The sequence below is a fragment of the Lutra lutra genome, chromosome 17 (genome assembly GCF_902655055.1).
Source record: "Lutra lutra chromosome 17, mLutLut1.2, whole genome shotgun sequence".
Taxonomy (NCBI): domain Eukaryota; kingdom Metazoa; phylum Chordata; class Mammalia; order Carnivora; family Mustelidae; genus Lutra; species Lutra lutra.
Genome location: NC_062294.1, coordinates 56,536,696 through 56,558,271, shown reverse-complemented (window position 1 = coordinate 56,558,271; position 21,576 = coordinate 56,536,696). Strand labels below are relative to the sequence as shown.

The 21,576-nt window shown below is 51.8% G+C and overlaps 1 protein-coding gene across 1 annotated transcript; it reads right to left on the bottom strand.

Moving 5' to 3' along the window:
* Positions 1–884: 884 nt before the first annotated feature.
* On the bottom strand, positions 885–20,823 carry CACNG7 (calcium voltage-gated channel auxiliary subunit gamma 7). Its single transcript, XM_047712488.1, has 6 exons — positions 19,937–20,823; positions 17,148–17,372; positions 16,400–16,486; positions 15,926–16,066; positions 3,153–3,298; positions 885–2,762 (listed from the first exon to the last, which is right to left on the bottom strand). The coding sequence occupies exons 2-6, from the start codon at positions 17,341–17,343 to the stop codon at positions 2,505–2,507; spliced, it is 828 nt and encodes a 275-aa protein (XP_047568444.1). The 5' UTR covers positions 17,344–17,372; positions 19,937–20,823; the 3' UTR covers positions 885–2,504.
* Between the last annotated feature and the right edge of the window lie 753 nt (positions 20,824–21,576).

Below are 21,576 nucleotides of genomic sequence, written 5' to 3'. Positions count from 1 at the left end.
TGAATCGTCTTCTTCCCTGCTAACCTGCCCCCACCCCTCTCCCTGTTCTAGAGGGATTTGGAGTCCTTCTGCCCATCCCCCCTCCTTTTTACAGAAAAAGAAACTGAAGCCCCAGAGATTAAAAGACTTCTCAAGGTCACAGGATGAGTTTGCATGGAAGTCATGGTAGTGAAATAGAGTGACTTGAGGGAGGTGGTTCTGGGATCAGACAGGCCTGGGAGAAATTTCTCCCTGGCATCTTACCAGCTGGGTGATCTTATCTCCGGTGTGCTGGTTTCTTCCTCTACAAAATGGGGCTGTTTGCAATGTCTAGTTCCAAGAGGTTTGGGAGAATCCAACGAGCGTGGCCTTGATTGTGGGAGCTGTCCTGATCGCCCCCAAGAGCCTAAGTCCCAACAAGGCAAAGAGCCAAAGGGCTAGCGCTGTTTCCTTTCCAACACACTTCAAGGAGAAGCTTGTTAAACATCCAGGCTGTTTACAGCCCCTCCGTGGAGTAGGTGACAGATGAGATGACAGATGACAGATGACAGATCTCAGGGCCCGCTCGGAAGCCTCAGACAGGGGCTGCGGGCAACGTCTTGTGAGATCACGTTGGGGAGGAACGTGTGCATCCCACAGTAGGGGCACAACAAATGCAGCCATGGTTTCCCAACAGAGCATTGGGAGAGCCCGCTGCTCCCCGTGGGATCGCAGGGAAGCTGAGGCTTGGGCACCAGATGCCCGCCAGGGCCCTATCTGCAAAATGACTTCAGGAAATTCAACATGTGGGCTTGGGGAGAAAACCCGATGAAGCAATAAATGTAGAAGGCAGGCGAGCGAGAGTAACAGTACTCTAAGTGGTCATGGTGACACCAAGAGTTAATTTTTATTGATCCTGATGGGTGTCGTTTGCTGTCCTACACGCTTTACACGGAGTGAATTATAAAGTGCTGCTGTTAATAATGAGGATGATTAAGCAACTTAACAAAGATCATCCTAACCTTGTTCTGCGGGACTCAGAGGCCCCCACCCTGGGGGCAGAGACCAGGACCCAGACCCTGTATCCGATCCCCTCCCCCTCGGCAGGCGGAGACGTGTTTGAAATAAAGTTTATTGAAGTTTCTGTCGGTATTTACATATGATACACGGCAAATAACAGAGCCAGGCCCCCCCTCCCCACCCCTTCCCCACCCCCAAGCCCCCCACCCCCCAGCCTCGTTAAAAATCGCTGCGTAAAGACAGGTTAACTGCTGCGGTCCCCCCTCCCCCCTCCCACCTAAGATGCAAACTAAAAGCCCCCGTCCCTCCCCTGCCCCCCTCCCCCCACCCCGGGGGCCTTTCTGGTTCCGTGTACAACACTGTGCTACCTCGCCCCCGCCCCCCTAACGGGGGGAAGGGCGAGTCTCTGGTGACCCCCCCAAATCTGTCCAAGGGGGCAGACGGACCCTTGAAAGAGGCCAGAGTTGGGGGGTCTGAGATGGGAAGGGGGACTTCAATGAGGGGGAGTGCCAGAAAATGGAAGACTTCGAGGTTTGGGGGGTTTCGACCCCCGCTACTGCCTCTCCCTCCCCCGACGGGGCCTCGAGGGGGGAGAGGCCGGCACAGGTGTGGAAATGGCACGGAGGAATTCCCTCCACCCTAGGGTCTCGAGCCCTGTCGTGTGGCGTGCGGGGCTAGATGAACCTAGGGGCTTTGGGTGAGCGGAAGGAAGGAGGAAGGGAGACAGAGCTCGAGGAAGAGAAAGAAAAAGAAGCCAAGGGCAGCTGAGAAAGCAAGGAGATCCTTCCGACGGCGCCCCCTGAAAGGCAGGTGACCTTCAGGAGGCCGAGAAGAGCCCAGCTGGTGAGGAAGAATGGGGCCTCCCAGTGGAGCAGAGAACTGAGTTGGGGGAGGGGGGACACCGGGTTGAGTACGCCCCGGCCTCCAGCCTCCCACCCCACCCCGCAGCTGCGGGCGCAGCAAGAAGGCGGCTCGCTGCACCCGCGGGCCCAGAAGATCCCGGGATGAGATTGGGCGGGGAGATAGAGAAGTTGGGGCCCAGGCGAGAAGAGGCTGGTTGGCATTCCGGGCGGCTGCCCAACCTACTCTCCAGCCCAGCGCCCCTGCGGCGAGCCGGCAGGCTGCGGGGCTCAGGGTGGGTGGGCGCCCGCATCGCTGCCCCCCCATGCGCAGTGCGCGGGTCAGGGAAACCCGCCGCCGGGAACTGGAGGGGAGGGGAGGGGAGGGCCAGAGGGAGGGGGCGGACCAGGGAGAAAGGGGGGGCCGTCTGAGAGTGGCTGGGACCGAGGAGGTCGACAGACCCCGAAGGGGGGAGGAGCCCTTGGAAAGTATAAGGGACCCGCACGGAGGCGCGGGGCCACCGAGAAGAGGGCGGGGCTAAAGCGTGCGCAGCATCCTGGGGGGGGCAGGGTCGTGAAGTCCCGAGGGAGGGAGCTGAGCCCTGGGGCCCGGAGACCCCCAAGGGCGGAGGTGGAGCAGGAGGAGAAGGAGGAGGGGAAGGAGAAGGGAGAGCCGAGGGGCGGGCCTCAGCAGGGCGAGGTGGAGATGTGCAGGTGGTCCGGGTACTTGATGGCGGGAGGGTAGTTCTGCGTCATCTGGATGGAGACGTCGCTGGAGATGTCGGAGGGGCTGCGGCCGCGGCGCCACGCCTCGGGCTGCAGAAACTGGCCCGAGTAGTCGGAGCAGTCGCTGAGGCGCGGGCGGTAGAAGGCCGGGTGCGGGCGGTACATCTCCTCCTCCGCATAGCGCTTGGTGAACAAGTACACGGACATCACGCCGGCCCCCTGTGGCAATGCAGGGTCAGGGTCCCAGAGGCCGGCCCCGAGCTCCCAAGGACCCCAGGACTCCAGACCCAGCCCCTAGACCCTCCTCCCTCATTCCCTGGAGTCCAAAACCCCAGCCCCCTCCTCCCTCAGACCAGGAGTCCAGACCCTCAGCCCCTCCTCCCTCAGACCCAGGAGTGAGCCCAGGCCCCCAGCCCCTCCCCCACACCAGGACCCCAGAAGTTGGGAGCTGCCAGAACCCTCCTCCAGGACCAGAGGTTAGGTCCTCAGTCACCACCTCCCTTTTAAATCCAGAGTCTATACCCCCAGTTTCCTCTTTCTCCTGGGCCAGGAATGAGCCTCCCTCCCCCAGACCCGTCTCCATTCCTGTCTGGGCCCCACAGACATCACCTCTTTGAGGAGGAAGGAGGAAGCCGCGAAGGCAAAAGACCACCCGTAGCGATAGTGGAAATACTGCTCAGAGCTGCTGGGCCTGTTCATGACCTCGTCGTTGATGCTGGAAATGTAGAGAACCAAGCCCACCACCAAGGAGAGCCCTGGGGAGCAGAGGGTGCCCTTAGTATCTTAGCCGAGGGTCCCTCTCTCCAGTCCCAGCCCCTCCCCCATCTCACCACCATCCCCTCCCCTTTCCTCTCTGCTCAGTCCTGAACTAAATCCATTTTTTGAAACCTTTTGTGTGCTGGGCCTTGGCCGGCTGCAGGGATTCCAGAGATGAATGAACTTTCTCTTCCCCCCTCCCCTAATCTACAGTCCAGGAGTTCACAGGCAATTGGGGAAGGCAACTAGGGACACTGGTGGGTAGTCACATAAATGGTGATATGCTCAGTCAGGGAAGTAGCAGCACAGAGTCCTGTGGGTCCAGGAGAGACACCAACCCACCTAGGGGACAGGCAGGGATGGTGGGGGTGGTGCAGGGGAAGTCAGGGAAAGCTTCCTGGAAGAAGGGCCTTTGTCTAAGTCCTAAAGGATGAGGCCTGGGGAGAAGAGTACACAGTTATACCACTCTAGCCAGAGGGAACAGAGTGGCCAAAGGGTTGGAGAGGGAGCACCGAACTGATCCATCCATAGAGCCAAAACAGCGGCCCCAGCCACAAAATATGATGCCAGAGAAAGGGGCAGAGACACGGCCATAATGGGCCTCAAATGCCAAGCTGTGGAGCTTGGCATCGATGCCAAGGGCACTAGGGAGCCATGGAAGGTCTGGAGCAGAGGAAGGGCAGGTTCAGTTCAGAGTGTTAGAAGAACCCTTGCAGGATGGTTGGCTCTGGGAAGAGACTGAAGAGAGAGACTAGTTGTGACATGCCAAGGGGATGAGGATGAGGCCCGAGGTGAAACTGTGTGGACAGTAATAGCCACGACATCAGTAATAATATTAATAAAACAATAGCAACTGCTCATGTAGGTCTTGCCCTGCACTGGGCACAGTTCTCAGTGCTGTGTACATATCAACTTCTTCAAACCTCCCAGCCGCCCCTCCACATGGGTATCATTTTTATCAACACTGACAGCTGAGGGAACAGAGGCACACGGAGAAGATGCAGAGATGTCTGCATTGAGAAATCGTTACGAGGTAACTACCACTTCTTCAAGCTGAACCTCTTTTAAGCAGCAGCATACCAAGTGTGGCTTAAGGAGGTGATCAGGTGTCCTACCCTAAATCAATCCATGTCATCCCCATCGGCATCATCCTCCAGAATCCGACAAATAAACACTGGTGAGCCCCTGGCAATCTGTATTCCTCCCGCTGCCTACAACGGGGGTCAGCCAACGACCGCCCATGAGCTCCATCCAGCCCACCCCCTGCCTTTGTATGGCCTGTGAGCTAAGAATGTCTTTTCTGTGATTAAACTGTCGGAAAAAAATCAAAAGAAGAGTGGTATTTTGTGGCATGTAAAAAGTATATGAGTTTCATTTGGCAGTTCCTCCAAGTGTTAAAGATAGAATTACCACATGACCCAGCGATTCCCCTGCTAGGTATCTCCACCCGAGAGAATAGGAAACATATGTTCGCACAAAAACTTTGCATGAATGTTTGTAGCAGCATTCTTCATAATAGCCGAAAAGTGGAAACAACCCAAGTGTCTATCAACTAAATGGATAAACAAAATGTGGGATAGCCGTATAAAGGAATATTATTCAGCCAAAAAAAGGAATGCAATACTGATTTATACTGCCACATGGATGAACTCGGAAAATAAGCTCAAAGAAAGAAGGCAGATACATAGCGTATGATTCCATTTATATGCCGTGTCGAAAATAGGCGAATCCGTAGAGAGAGAAAGTAGAATAGTGGTTGCCAAGGAGCGGGGTGGAGGGGAGATTCCCACTGGCTGTCGCTAAAGGGTATGAGGTTTCTTGCTGGGGTGATGAAAATGTTGTGAAGTCAGGCCCTGGGGGTGGTCCCACAACTTGGCAATAGACCACAACCACCGAATTCTGTGAACTTCATGTTTTGTCCATTGTAGTATCTCGGTTTGCAAAGTATATGGATTCCTCATGTCAGGGTGTGTAAATAAAATGTTACTGGGGGCCCCTGGGGGGGCTCAGTCACTAGGTGTCTGTCTTCCTGCCTTCGGCTCAGGTCATGATCTCAGGTCCTGGGAGGGAGCCCCAAGGTGGGCTCCCTGCTTGGCAGGGAGCCTGCTTCTCCCTCTCTGCCTGCTGCTCCTCCTGCTTGTGCTCGCTCTCTCTCTCTCTCTGACAAATAAATAAGTAAAATCTTAAAAAAAAAAAAAAAAAAGTTTCACAGCATATTCTTTTGATGAGGCCGGGGCAATGAGGAAATGAGCTGTTATGCGTTGCTGGTGGAAATGCAAAATGACCCATCCCCAGTGGAAGGGCATCTGGCCATGCCTGCCAAAACCGTGCAGGGGTCGGCCCTTCAACTCAGCCATCTAACCCATAGTAATTACCCTGGAGCTCTCTGTCCATCCACGAAAAAGGACACAGACGCATGCTAATCCATGTCATTACCCGGAACTACAAAACCCTTGGAATGACCTACAAGAACTTACATAGAGGATTAGTGGGATAGACTGGGAAACATCACGGAGTAGAGGACTGTGTCACTGTGAAATGAGAATGAACAAGGTCCCTGGGAACTGGAGTGGAGTTCAATGATAGTTCCAGACTCTGTCACTCGGTTTAAAAAAAAAAAAAAAGTAACGCTCAAAAGAGTATACAGGATGCTAGCTTTTAAGCAAATAAATAAGTAAAATAAAATACAAATGGGCATCTGCTTATTTTTGCAAAAAGAGACACAGTAAGGACAGCAAACGAATGAGGCTGGTCACCTACAGGAGTTGGAAGGGAAGGGAGGGAGGAACACTCCTAGGAAGGGAGCGGCGCTCCTCCGAGTACATATTTTTGCACGATTTGGACCCTTGGGAGAATGCTCATCGTCTATACATTTGGAAGCTAAGATCAACAAGGATGGGGACAGAAAGCCTAAAGGTGGATACAAAGAAAAATAAACATAGCTAACTTTCTATCAAATGATGACACCACCCCAGGAAGGGGTAAAAGTATTCTAGTATCTCTTGGATACAGTACTTTGATTACATTTCACTCTAAAGACAAAAGATCCGCAAAGAAACCTTGAACCTTACTTCTTTCTGGAGGAGTAGCTTAGAGGCAGCAGCCCTTAAGCAGTTGAAGGGCTGAGCACATTTGCAAATATACTGATATTTAGGGAGTTGGATTCTGGTGCCAAAAAAGGGAAGGCACAGATCAGAATGGCGCAAGATGAAGAAAACCCCGGGTGTCAGTAGCAATGAGCATACTTAGCGCCCGGTCTCTAACAGCATTCCCCACTAAATATGAAGCAAGGGCTTCCAGAAGAAATCACTCATTTGAAGCCTGGGGGAGAGGCAGTAAAATTGTACTTGGGCCACAGAGGAAGGAAAAACTCAAAAAATGAGAGGGACACGTCAGAAGAGGATGCAGGGACTAGTTTGAAAGGGGATCCCTGATCCAACTAGGGACAAGTGGAAGAACAAAAAGAATAATGGAAGTGAGGCCCGTACTGGGCTACCTGTGTGACTCGATTTTGGCTCAGGTCATGATCCCAGGGTTGTGGGATTGAGCCCCCCTGGGATGGGCCCCAGGCTCAGCAGGGAGTCTGCTTTTCTCCCTTTCCCTCTGCCCATCCCACTCAGTGTGGATGCTCACGTTTGCACCACACTGTCTAAAACAAATCAATAGTGGCTCAGCAGGCTAAGTGGCTGCTTCTGGCTCAGGTCATGAGCCCAGGGTCCTGGGGTCAAGCCCCACATTGGGTTCTCTGCTCAGCAGGGAGCCTTCTTCTCCCTCTGCCTGGTGCTCCCCCACTTGTGTGTGCGCTCTCTCTCTCTCTCTGGAAAATTAATAAATAAAATCTTAAAAAAAGAAAAGAAACGGCATAGAACATGCTGAATTTTTTAAAAATGTGAACCCATACTGACATACTTTTTAAAAATAAATAATAAAACAAAAGAGAAAATTCTTCTTTTTGTTGGTATACATGTAGATGGAACAGCAGATTTACAAAACACCATTTCACAACCCTACAAGTAATCTTAGGATCCCAGCCAGCATCGTCAGGCATTAAATCACATTAAATCTGTCTGTACGCCCGACAGAACCTTCCCCTGGAATATCTATTGATTATAAAGAGATTTTCTTTTAAACTCCCTTTATCATAAAGGAACCTAACATCCCATCTCAGGCAAGCGACTAAAACTAACACCACCAAAAGCGGGGCAAACGGACACTGTTCACTCCTGATGCAAGCCTACCATGACTACATTTACGTAGGATTCCTGCTGAAAATGTGTAACCCGAATCCATTCCTAAGAAAACCACGGGCATTCTACTAGACGACTGGCTGCTCTCTTCAAAAAAAAAAGCCAACATCAAAGATATTTCTTTTTTAAAAAGGCACAGGCACTCCACAAAAGATCAAAGGCCACAAAAGAGACAGGACAAAGACGTACAAAGCATGATCCTAGATCGGATACTGAATGGGGGGAAAATGACTCTAAGAGACAACACTGGGACAATTGGTGAAATCTGAGTATGGACTGTGCTTTAGCTATAAGATTGGACAAATGTCAAAATTCCTGAATTTGATTATTACATCATGGTGAGAAGAGGGAATACACTTGTTTTTAGGAGATACTTGCTGAAGTATTCAGGAGTGAGGTATTTGCAACTTATGTTCCAGTGTGGGTCATAAACTTATGTCTGTAAATATCTCAGATACGATATATACACTTACAGATACATAGAGAAAGAGAGAGAAAGCAAATGTGGCAAAATATTAAAATTTGGTCCAGATGAAGGGTATATGAGAGTTCACTGTTTTATTTTTGCAACTTTTCTGTAGGCTTAAAATTTTTCCCCCAAATTTCAGTAGAATGGGGGAGAGTTTTACCTTCCCAAGGTACCAAAGCATTACCTGGCAAACCACATATTAACTGGAAAGAGGAAAATGTGCCTTATCAGTGAACAGCCCCGATGGTCACCACTTTTATCAAGGGTTCCGATGTAATCTAGTTTCCACCTGACAGTCTTTGTCACCTGAAGGGCTGGGATATAAGGAACAGGCACCAGCTCTGCCTCTGTTTGCTTGCCAAACCTGTTTAACCCAAACCTAATAAAGCCTCTAGTCTAGACAGAACTTCCAGGTTACAGAGAACACAAGGAAACAGGAGCAAATCAAATGATGCCTTGGGAAAACAGTCAAACCAACCTAGGATATGGGGCATTCTACATGATGCCCTGGCCTCCAGTCTTCAAAAGGACAGCGATGGGGGCCAAGCTGGTAACCCCTGAACCAGTGATCATCTTTAACATCTCAGGAAGAGAGCCAACTGGGCATTTTTATGTGTCTGCATGCAGTGCGGTAGGATGTAAACAGCACCCCCTATCTATGAAGTATTTTGGGCCCCAAAAAGCACCCCAAAATAGAAACAAAACCCCCAAATCTGGATTGTATCAACAGCAGTTTTATAAGAAAACAGAGGGATGATTGAGTACCTTACACCACAACAGGAGAGAGAGAGAGCACAGTGAGAAAACTCAGGGGTGTGGGCATTCCACAAGACAAACGACCAGATTTCTTCAACAAATAAATGGCAAGGAACCAATAGGGGAGAGACTATTATAGATTAAAAGAGGCTTCTGAGATCTATCAGCTAAATGCACAAGGGGAATTTGAAACCTGATTTGCAACAAACTAACTGTAAAAAAGCATTTATTTATGAGACAAGGGGGGGAAGTTGAGCACTGACTAGGTATTAAATGATATTAAGTAGCCACTCTTAATTGTTTGGGCATGATGGCTATGTTAAATAACAAAGTACTTATTTCTCAGGGATATACTGGAATATTTGTGCATAAAATGATTTAATGGTTGAGTCTGCCTTAAAATAATGTACTGAAGTACAGAAGGGAGATACGGCAGTATGACTAAAAAAAGATTCGCCATATGTTGATAACTACTGAAACTGAGGGAAGGATACATGGGATTTCATTTATTTATACTATTCCTTCTATATTTTTGTAATGCAATTCATTTTAGAAGTCAGTGTTGTAAAAAAGAAAATAGTGGGGGAACTAGTCTAGAGTAAAGGAGACATGAACTAAATGCCGTGTGTGAACCAAGACTGAATCCCAGTGGTGGTGGTGGTGGGGAGCTATAAAAGGCATTCTTTAAACAATGGGACAGTCTGAAAATGGGATGAATTATACTATGGAACTATGGCAAAATTTCTTGGTATGATAATGGCGTTGTAGGAGAAGAATGTCCTTCCTCTTCAGAGATGCATACTACAGTGTTTATAAATGAACTGTCATGATGCCTGTGACTTATTTTGAAATAGTAAAGACCCAAAAAAGTATGTGTGGAGAGAAAGAGAAAGAGAAAGAAGGAGGGAGGGGTGCCTGGGTGGCTCAGTGGGTTAAAGCCTCTGCCTTTGGCTCAGGTCACGATCTCAGGGTCCTGGGATCGAGCCCCACATTGGGCCCTCTGCTCAGTGGGGAGCCTGCTTCCTCCTCTCCCTCTGCCTGCCTCTCTGCCTACTTGTGCTCTCTGTCAAATAAATAAATAAAATATTTTTTTAAAAAGAGAGGGAGAAGGAGGGAGAATATGGCAAAAACATCAGCAAATGCAGGATTTAGGTGGTAGACTAGTGCTCATTGCACTATTCTATCAATTTCAAAGTTTTCATTAAAACACTGGAGTGATTGAGATAAAATAATGCGCCCCATCACTCTCTCCACCAGAATACTTGGAACTAGCCTATTATTTCCTCTTGCACCCTACCATCTAGCACAAGATCCAACACGTACTAAACACCAGTTGAATGGATAAGTGTACCTGCCAAGCAACTGGGGCTTCTAGAAAAGATCGTTAATTGCTTCCCCTTTTTGAACCCATGCTAAATCCCACCATTCCTTCATTTCCTCTAAGAATTAACCTTTCCTTGCTCTGAAATTCCATAGCACTTTCAGTTTCTAGTATTCCGTGATTTTGATATTCAAGAAGAGAGAGCCCACAAAGTATTACGTGGTGGAAAAGCATCTGAGATAGGTCTAGAAGGATGAGCAGGTTTAAAGAAAAGAGATAGCAAAGGAATCCCACAGTCCACACTCACTCAGGTACCCTAGTCCAATGCAGGGGAGTCATCCTGATTTTAGTCTCTCTCTCATCCAGCAAAGATGTTCAGTCATCAGGTCAAGTCCATTTTACTTCCTCCATCTCATAAATCAACACCCTTCTTGCAAACACAAGTTTTCTCAACCAGTTAAAACTTACTTTATATGCTTTTACCATTACCCCTAAATCCTTGTCCCCCTGCTTTAGATCCTGGTTCTTTCTAAAATCCACACAAACTCAATCCTTCTCTTATCAAAAGTCTTCCTTGGGGAGAGGGGGGGGGTGCCTGGCGGACTCAGTCAGTTAAGCATCTGCCTTTGGCTTAGGCCATGATCCCAGGACCCTGGAATCCAGCCCTACTTTAGGCTCCCTGCTCAACGGGGAGACCACTTCTCCCTCTTCTTCTCCCACTGCCCCTGCTCGTGCCCTCTTGCTCTCTCTGTCAAATAAGTAAATAAAATCTTAAAAAAGAAAAAAAAAATTCTTCCTTGGCTCCTTACTGACCAGAGGAGGAGGTTTTCCATTCTTCCGCCTCACATTCTAGATGCTGTGATCTGATTCCTGCTAACCACCCAAACACACACCTTAAGCTCCATGTTTCACATTGTAGTTCTGAGTAACAGTCTCTGCCAGGCGAGTCAGGGACAAGAGTTGATAAGGACACAAGTATTTCCAAAGAGAAAGAACATTTGCTGTTCTTTGTGCTTTTGTTTTTATTTCTCGTAACTGAAAATCGCATGAAAACAATCATAAAAGGTAAGTTATCCTTGCCATTCTTTCGATTTTTTGGACATTTTATAGTGGCTCTGGTTCTCCCAAAATAATCTTCTTTCCCCCCTTTTCTCCTTTCCTCTTTTTCTCCCTCCTTCCTCCCTTCCTTTCTCTGTAATCCAACTCCTACTCCCTCTTCCCCCTCACCCCACCTCTGTTTCAGAATTGCACAGTAGCAAGAATCACCTACATTCCAGGCTGAATAGAAACGGCCCAGCCTTAGAACAATGGGGTTTCAGCACCATGGAGAGCTGCACGTGCGTCTACCTGTGTTCCATCCTTTCGGGGACATTAACAGATGCTGGAACTTCCATCTCCATACAATGCACTATTCCTTCCTCGCTTGAAAGATTCTCCCTCACCCTTTCAGCTTCATCTACTCAGACGCCACCTCCTCTTGGAAGCCCTCCTAAGTCATTCCCCCCTCTCCACCACCTGACTGTGCCAAGCGAATGCATCCTCCCCTTTTCCAGAATGCCCTAAGTTGTCCTTATCATTCCTCTCTTATACAAATACTTCAGTTCATCTAGGCTCTGCAGACACAAATGAGAGCATGCTTGTAAAGGTCCATATTTGTCGGAGTTTACATTCTAGCAGGAGACGGAAAACGTGTAACATGACAATAACTATGAATCAAATACAAAGCGTGCAAAGTGACAAGGCAACATTACATACTGTGGTCACAGAAAGAAACCCTGAAGAGAGAAAGTTTGAGCCCTTTGAGTATCAGGGGGAAGAGACTTCCAGGCATGGAGGGCTAATGAGTGTAAAGTCCTCATGTGGGGCTGAGATGAGCGTTTTCAAGGAATAGAAGGAGGCCAGTGTGGCTGAGGTTGTAAGCAATGGAGAGAGTGTTAGTGGGTTAGAAAATGAGGTCAGAGATCTGAGCATTAACTAAATCCTAGAAAACCTTGTAAGCTAGCATGGAGAGTTTGCACACGTGCAGTGGGATTGAAGCAGGTGTGTAGTTTTGATGGACAGGTGGCTGGAGCTGTTCTGTCATCGATTGGATGTGAGCATTCACCTAGGATTCAGCCACATAGTCAGTGCTCAGTGCAGGGCCACACAATGTAGGATGTCTGTGTAAATGCTTGAGGAGCAAATGAAAGTGCACATGCAAAGGACGTGTTGAGGGGCAGAGGTTAGGACAGGCTTTGCATGGGAAACATGCTTCTTCTGACCTGGAAAAAGAGAGTCAATGTCATTCCAGCCTCCTCCCTGCTTCTCTCCCCAACCACATCCAGCCGGTCATCTGGTTCCATTGATTCTTCTGTCAATATCCTTCTCTGTCAAAGCTATCCACTTGCTTTTATCTTTCCAGCCCCAGCCCCAGCTACTCGTGCCCAGACCACCGCATAAGCTTCCTCCTTGGTTTGCCCATTTCCCATCTCTTTCCTGCTCGTCCATCCCTGAAGATGCTTAAATCCCAGGTGTGACCCTGTTCCTCCTCTGCCCCAACCCTCCCACCGCTTTCTTCAGAACTGAATGCCAAGGCCACTATTTACCAGCCCTTAGGCAACTCCTGTCTCTCTCTCCAAGTCTTGGGAACACAAACTGATTAGACTAGATTATTCTGTTCCCAGATCTAAGATGCAGGTACTGCCATCCTTCCCTTTCCTTTTAAATCTCCTTCATTTTTCAGGTGCCTGGGGGCTCAGTTGGTTAAGGGACTGCCTTCAGCTCAGGTCATGATCCTGGAGTCCCAGGATTGAGTTCCCACATGAGGCTCCCGGCTCAGCAGGAAGTCTGCTTCTCCCTCTGACCTTTCTCCCTCATGCTCTCTCTCCCTCTCTCTCTCCCAAATAAATAAAATCCTGAAAATATAAATAAATCTCTTTCCTTTTTATGATTTTTTTTTTAAGTAGGCCCCACGCCCAGCATGGAGCCCAATGCAGGGCTGGAACTCACGACACGAGATCAAGACCTGAGCTGAGATCAAGAGTTGGATGCTCAAAAGACTGAGCCATCCAGGTGCCCCCCCATTCTTATGATTTTTTTAAAATTTTTTATTTCTTATTTACTATCCTATTTTTTAAGCAATCTCTACACCCAATGTCAGGGTCAAACTCATGACCCTGAGATCAAAAGTAGCATGCTCTACTGACTGAACCAACCAGGCCCCCCATTTTTTGATGACATTTAGTTGTGGTGGGACAGTATATTGCCACAGGAAAGGCCTGGGTGGGAATCCTGCTTCCACCGCGGAGCAACTTAACCTCTGGGTGCTTCTGCTTCCTCACCTGGAGAATGACAACAACGACATCTGCCTTATGAAATAAAGACAAAGACCTCACGTAAAGCACTTAGAGCTTCCCCCAACCATGGCACTCAACCAAGTGTGTATTATTTTGGTTGCTGTTGTCACTACAACTGTGAATGAACAAATGTACGTTTTTACTGAGCACGGGGTCAGCCCTTCACATCTGTGAGGAGACCAGGGGTCAGCAAATGACCACATATCCCGGCACCTGTTTTTGCATGGTTTTCGAACTAAGCATGGTTTTTACATCTGTAAAAGGTGCAGGGGGTTGGGGTGGAGGATGGAACAAAGGAAGAAGAACATTTCATGGTCATGAAAATTACATGGAATTCAAATTCCAGGGTCCATAGGCAGGGTCACTGGGACACAGCCACACCCATCGCTGCACCTCTGCTTCCTTTCATGTTATAATCCTACAGCTCACAAAGCCTGAAATACTTACTCTTCGGCCCTACACAGGTCTGCCGACACCAGACCAGGGTTTGTCCTCTAGACAACTCCACAAACGAAGGCTCATTTCCCCTCTCCTTTCTCTGTAATTCAACTTCCACTCCCTCTCCTTTCTCACCCCACCTCTGTCTCAGGACTGCACAGTAGGCAAGAATCACCTACTTGCTAGGCTGAATGGAAACAATCCAGCATTAGAAAAATAGGGTTTCAGGACCATGGAGAGCCATGCAGTTAAGGGGAGGAATTCGCACCCAGGTCTTTCTAGGTTCGCAATAACATGAACCATCAATCACTACACTTCGGAACCACGAAAGCACATGACAGACTCCTTGAAGTGGGACGCATGGGCCATAGTCTATGACATGAACTCGAGGAAGGGCTTCCGGAAGTAGGGTTCAATCTCCCTAAATTTCTCTATCGTTACATCAGAGGCCTGACATCCAGTCCTGACAGCACCATTGATCCTCAGTGTGGCCTTGGGAAGTCAGGGCCTAGAGGATCGCGGGAGCGTGAGTTTGGGTTTTGGGATGGGAACACCCTCTGGGCCAACAGCCCCTCCTCCACGGAGCTATGTTGCCCCTTCTGTGAACAGCAAACAATGGGATCTTCCTTCTAGTGTTTTGGGTGGATTGAATTAGAGTCTCCCTGCTTCCTACCCTTGTCCCACTTTCTCTCTCTCTAGGCCACTATTTTTCTGTATGAAAAATGATGAGACCTTTCCAGTCCGACGCTCTGGGATGGTGATATCGTACATGTCTTATTTTAGCTCCACACACCACGATTCAAGTTTACTGGGAGGTTGCACCCTCGTTTCTCTAGAAAAGGTCTCGTCAGGTTAGGCTGGAGATGCAGGGGAGGTTTAGCTGGCTGAGGAGCAGGGACGTTCAACCCTTTGCCAATTCTAGAGAGGGACCTGGGTGCAGGCCCCAAGGGACAGTATGGAAGCCAGCTGGAAGCGGGGTTTGTTCATAAAATATCAACTGGATGAAAAGGACGTGACTGGAGTTTGATGAAATGATGTTGAATTAATTTGAACGGAGTCAGAATGGACCGGATGGATGAGTTAAATGTGTTAGGCCTGGGCTGACCTGGCCTGACCTGAGCCGAGAGGGACCGAATTGGACCAGATAGTGCTGATACTGGAGGGGGGTGACGCCTGAGAAAGAACTCTGCTCGGGAGCTCAGGACATTCGATCCCCCCCACTTACTCCCCCCCGCCCCTCCAGCTCAGGCTGGTGTCTTGGGCAACTCCCTGCACAACTGTGGGCCTCGGTGCCCCCGTTTTATCAAGTGAGTTCTAATAATAACTCAGCAGCAGAGATGTTACGGGAAGGTGTGAGATCGCTCACGCACAAGAGCTTCGTCTCTCAAAAGATAAAAGAAAAGACAAAGACTGAAAAGTAGCTAATGACATACAAGGTGATATATTCAGGGTGAAGCGTATGACACAACTCACACTGAACCACATAAAGACGTAATAATAAGGTGGGCTGGAATACAGACAGATGGACAGAGACAGGACACAGCCAGTCTAGTCACAGCGTAAGGGTTGACTCTGACCGGTGGGTACATGGGAGCTCACTCCAAAATGCTTTCCACTTTTCTGTTTGAAAATTTTTCAAATAAAATGTCGCGCAGGAAATAAAGAGCTTTGATGTACGTTAACTGCTAAAATATCAGGAGGGGTGAATAGCAAGTATGCGAGCCCAGCTCTGTGTCTCCGTGGTTGTGTGGCCCTGAGCCAGTGACTGTTTGTACATCCGCACAATGGGACTGTAAGAGCATTCCCCTCACAGGGCTGTGGTGTCAGAACGGAGCCTAATAAGCACCTAATAAATATTCGCTAGAATGGGGTCCCCCCAGCAAGCTGTGAGATGGGTACTGCTATCTCCATTTCACAGAGAAGACAAGTGGGGCTCAGAGAGGTTGGGCAAACCCTCCAGGGTCACACAGCAAAGAAGTGGCTTTCTTAGTGGAGGAGGGACCGCAGGTTCCCAGAACCGAAAACAGTCTCCGGGCCCTAAGTCCTTTCCTTGAGCTCACCGGATAGGATGAAGAAGATGCCAGAAACGAAGGCCAGAATGGTCCTCTGCGGGCGGATGTGGCCGATGTTACTGATGACGAAGGCCGTGAACACTAGGAAGAGACTGACCATGGGGAATGGGGTGGCCGTGCGCACTGTCTCTGAAGGAGGGGTAAAGAGAGAGACAAGGGGTGAGGGGGGACTGGGGGTGTGTGTGTGTGACACCTGCCACGCCCCTTGCACGGCCCCGCCCCTTTATGTGGCTCCTCCCCTTCCCATACCTCATTGCTGACCCTTTCACCCAGGCCACACCCTTTAAATTGACCCCACCCCGTTCCTGTGGACTCCACCCACTGCCCCGGCCCCGCTCCTTCAACCTGGCTCCTCCTCCTCATCCAACCACTGCACTTCCTCCCCTCCACCCCACCCCTTTCCTGGTGCTGCCCTTTCTCCCAGGACTCCCCGCTTTGTCGAGGCCCCCTGCTTCCCCTCACTCAGAATATTCTCCGTGTTTTCCGTCACCAAGTTGATCTCCGGTTCAAGGAAATACTCCGAGGCCACACAGCGACCCTTCTCCCGGCCTGGGGGTAAGAATCGAAAGCAAAGCTGGATGAGGGGCAGATGGCACCGTGGGGAGACCCCGGGATGGGTATATGAGGCTTGATCCAGGAATTACTGTCTATACTATTCTTGGGGGGGGGGGGGGGCGGGTCACAGAAGGTCTGGGAGCTCCTCTTCTGAGCTTCTCTGGAGACCCATGGATGGAGGACAGGGCTGGAACCCCGGGTCCCAATGAGGAGGGGCTGTGGGCCAGGACTTCTGAATCCCTAAAGAGGATTGGCCGGTCCCAATGAGGAGGGGCTGTGGGCCAGGACTTCTGAATCCCTAAAGAGGATTGGCCAGAGGGGGGTTCCAAGGAGGAGGGCCTCTGTGGTCGCTGGAGGGCATGGATTCTTTATTCTGCCCATTCAACACTGGAACTATTCAGGGGACAAGCTCTGATGCTAGACTTTTGCTTCTAAGTGGGGACTCTCCAGCGATTAGGGGCTTGGCATGGGGGCTCTTAGATCCAGGAAATAAAGGGCTAGAAATTGGGTCTCCGGGTAGAAATTTGCCTCCCCAGGAGAGGAAACAGGGTCAGTTTCTGGATTTCTAGAACCCGAGGGATGGAAGTGTGGATAAGGACCCTCGGGTCCCAGGCAAGGCAAGGACAGCTGAATGGAGGACAGGTAGGGACTGTACCTGCGAAGAAGCAGACTCGCCAGAGGCCAGCATGCAGCGCCATCTTGACCTCCGTGGTCTGGTTCTGCGGCAGCACCGTTCCCTCCTCCATGTACAGCCAGTAATCAGTGCTGACCGCGATGCCCACTAGCAGGAGGCCACACGCACCAAACACGCTGCTCAGCAGGGTCAGGGCGCGGCTGCTGCAGTGACTCATCCTCAGCGGCGGGGGGCGCCCTGCGGGGCCTGAGACACGAGAAGAAGCTGAGGCCTTGGAGAGCCCTGCTGGGACTAACTAGAGTCCCCAACTCCATGCAGCCACCTGGGACACCGACCCCAAGCCAGAGACACCATTTCTAAAACTAAAAACTTCTCAAATCTGACCTCTGTGCCCTGACCCATGACCCTATTTCTGGATTTGAACCGGTGACATCAACTGTTGACCCTCAACCCCAGAACTGGTCTTCCCAAATCTGACACTTGTGTTCTGGCTCTTGGTCCTGATGAGAGGCACCACACTGGATCCCCGACCCCAGGTTCAGCCTTCCAACCCTAACCTGCAGCCCAGACCCACAGACTGAACCTTAGCTCCAACCATGTGCTGGACCTGGGTCCCAAACTTCATAACTATGAATAGGAACTCAGTTTCTATATTCTCAATGCCAGAAGTAGGCCCTCCAGACCTCACCTTGCACCCTGGCCAGAGACCTTAACCCTAGACACCAGACCTCCCCAGAATCCTTAACCTTGAGCCTGGGCTCAAAAACTATTACACCGATCAGGCATTTCAATACTGGAACCAAACAGATTTCCCCAATCCTGCCTCCTGGCACCCTGGCCCCTTTCTTTTGGACTCTGCTAAATAACTATCAGAAATCCCCTAAGTAGGTCACTAACCAGAACCCTAAGGGTCCTACTAATCAAGGACCTACTAACCAAGACCTGAGCGGAGGTCTAAACCTAGGTGTAAACCCTTGGACTCTCATCTTGACCTTTAATAGTTAAGCCTAACACCAGGACTGTGACCCACGACCTTCTAACTTTGATCCTGTGCCTTGACCTTAATTTGGTACCTCAATCTGAGATCGTGGCTCATGACTCAGATCTCAGGTTTCAGAACCTGAAATCCCCCCATCCCAGATCCAGGCAGGGCCCTGAACTTAGGATGCTGGGACTGTCCTGGATCCCAGGACACTGGAACCCTGAGACCTGGAGCCTGGATTTTGGCTAGAGATTCCAGAAAGTCAAAACCATGATCTGGGATCCCCTTCCCCTCTAAGTCAGCACTCTAACCAGAGTACCCTAGGCCATCCTTGAAACTAGGGACCAGGGCTCTGAACCCTAAAATCCCAAATCAGGAAGCCCAGGATCCTCATCCTCCTCATCCCCCTTGGCCATCACAAGATCCCCAAATTCCCTATCAGAGATTTTGGACTCCAACTTACATGCTAGGACTCCCAATTACAAAACTATTTTCAACATCTAGCCTGGAACTCTGACCCCTTTAACACCAGGCCCTCAAAACAAGAGAACCCCAGTTCATAGCGGTGGCCTTGCGAATTCCAGTCAAATATCTAGAGATTCTAACCCCGGGAGCTCCTAATCTCTTATCTACCACCCTGACCTCCCCCCGCAACTTTTCCCCAAACTGCACAATTCCAATTTGCGGGACTCAACTTGGCATCTCCATTCTATTTCATCTTATCTCAGCCAAAGACCATCCCTGAATACCAGTAATCCCCATGATCTTTTCTAACTATGAAGGTTAAGACCCGAAAACACTCCCCAACAATGCAGCCAAGACTTGACACCTGACTAATCGGAATTCTCAGAGCCTTGAAACTCTGCCCCATGCCAGTAAGGATCTTGGAGTCAGACAACTTTCATCACCCCCGCCCCTCTCCCACCCCTCAGCAGGGAGAGCCCCCATCCCACCGGGCCCCACCCCCCAGCCTCCTGGAGGAGCCAGGGATCCGAGTCTGGCAGAGCTCTGACCAGCTTTTCCTCCCATCCCCCGTCCCAAGGCTTGACCGCCAGCTGCCTCCCGTTCCAGCCCGCTCAGCTCGGAAACAAGCATCGAAAACCCAGTCACCCCGATTGCCTGGTCCCAAGTAGCTGACCTCAGCTCCCCCCGCCCCCGCCCCCCCCCGGGGGGGGCTCCTTGGACTCCCAGCTGGGACCTTGCCCCTTGACACCTTTCTACTTCCTCTTTGAAACCCCCTCCTTCTTCGTTCCGATTCCTTCTCACTCCAAATGGCCCGCCCAGATCGCCTCATTCTCCTCCAGCCCTTCCTCCTTTGGGACCCTCCCCCAGGCCTGGAGCCACCTTCTGACCCTTCTTTATCTAATGCAACCTCTCCTGATTCAGGGATTCGGATCCCAGGAGTCCCATTCTCCAAGCCCCAAGTCCAAAGTCCGTCTCCCTCCAATCTCTTCGGGAACGTATTCCCCGTTTCTGGGGACCCCTTCTCAGACATGTCCTGCTCTCACCGGGCCCGGGCCCTCCCCCCTTCCTCCAGGACCGCCTCCCTCAAGGACCTGGCCGGCACCCTCCTCAGGGCCCACGGTCCCTAAGACTCGGACATGAAGAGTCTTGGAGCCCCACTCCAGGACTCTAGGACCCCGTCCTCCCGGATTCCCTAGGCCCAATGTCCCCTCACCGCCCCCCCCACTGCCTCCCGAACTCGGGCGTCCTGACCGCCAGAATCCCACACCCCGGGGCCCTCAGACCCCTTTTAGCCCCAACCCCCGGCTCCCAGCCACCTCAAGAGGAGCCCCCACTCCTTCCAGGACCCTCCCCTCGCGCTCACCTCGCTCAGGGCTGGGCGCACGCTCCGGGCCGCGGGCCCCGCAGCCGCATGACCGGCCCCGCGGCTTCCCCCGGCCGCCGCCGCCGCCACCGGGGTCGCCGGTGCCCGCGCCCCCCGCCCCCGCCCCGGAGCCCGGCGTCCCGGCCCCCTCCCGGCCTCCCACCCCCCACCCCCCGCGCCCGCGGCCTCACTCGGCGGACGGCGCCGGGAGCTGGGACCCGCGGCCGCTCATTGGCTACTGCGGAGGAGGGGAGGGGCGGGGAGGGAGGGGGAGGCTGCAAGGAGGGAGATGGGCCTTGAGAATGGGGGAGGCAGGGAGGGAAGGAGAATAGAAACAGAGGCAGAGAGCCCGAGAGGGGCAGGGGCACCCAGAGAGGCAGACAGACAGAGCCGAGGATCTAGACTCCCACCGAGACCTCGAGGCTGAGGAATGCTGAGACTCGCAGGTCTGGCGACTGGGGGAAACACAGAGGGGGCTTGAAAGGGACAGAGAGAGAGAAGGAGAGGCAGAGATCAGGTCTAAGACCCCGCTGTCCTCGGGCTCAGAGCTTCTGGGGCTCTGGAAGTGGACAGGTCAGAGAGAGACAGAGAGACAGGGAGACGCTCACAGGCCCTGGGCTGAGAGATGCTGAGACCCAGACACCTTGAGCTAGGGAAAGAGACAGACACAGAGAGAGACAGGGGGAGAGAGAGACCCTGAGAAGAGGAGAGAGCAGGGGCAATCCTGGGGCTCCCCTGATAAGGACTGGGGCTCTGGCCAGGTCTGGGGCGGAGCCTGGGGTCTGGGCTGCTGGAGGAGGCGGGAGGGGGCGTCCCGGGTCGGGGTCCCCAGAGCAGCAGGCGGGCGCAGAGCGGAGCCGGGTCCTGCAGCCGCCGCGGAGCCGGGAGCCGGGCCAGCCCCCCCCCCCCCCCCGCCGTGATGTCAGCGGGGCCACTCTTAAAGGGGCAGGCCGCCCGCCGAGGGTCGGAGCGGGGGCTGGGGGCGGCGGGCAGAGCACGGGGGTTACTGCTACGGTGCTGTGGGATCCAAGGGGAGCCCCAGCATCCAACTGGGCTGAGTCCCGGAAACCCAAGAGCCTGCAGAGACGAAGAGATGCCGGGGCTCCCCGAGGGAGCCTGCGAAGCTTTGGGGCTCAGTCCCCTCCAAACACACAGACACAGACACACCATTCAACTGGCCTGCCAGGGTCCGGGACTACATTTTCCATCAGCCCTGGCGGTGAGGGGCCGCACTTGGGGGAAAGGGTCCGCCGCGGTGTCTGCTGGGAACTGTAGTCTGTTGGGACTGTTCTTTGCGCGCACACCCCCCACCCCCACCCCCGCAACTGGGTCAAGGCAAAGAGGCCCGTCTTCTGGCTCGCTGGCTGACACTTAAGTTCGTTGGCTCTGCTCGTCTGGTTTCTCTGTCGTGGAGTCTCCAGGTCTCTCAATAGGAGGCCAGCCTTTGATCTCCCCTCTCAGGACTGCGCCCTCCCCCGCCCCAGTCTCGGGGTCTCAGTGTGGGTCTGGGAGCTTGGGTAGGGCTCTGGGTGAGTAGGTGCATGCCTGTGTCTCTGGGCCGGGGGTCTCTCCCTGACACTCCCCGTGGTCTGTGTGTCCACCTCTACCTCCTTGTGCACGTGCCCACTTGGGTCCTCGCG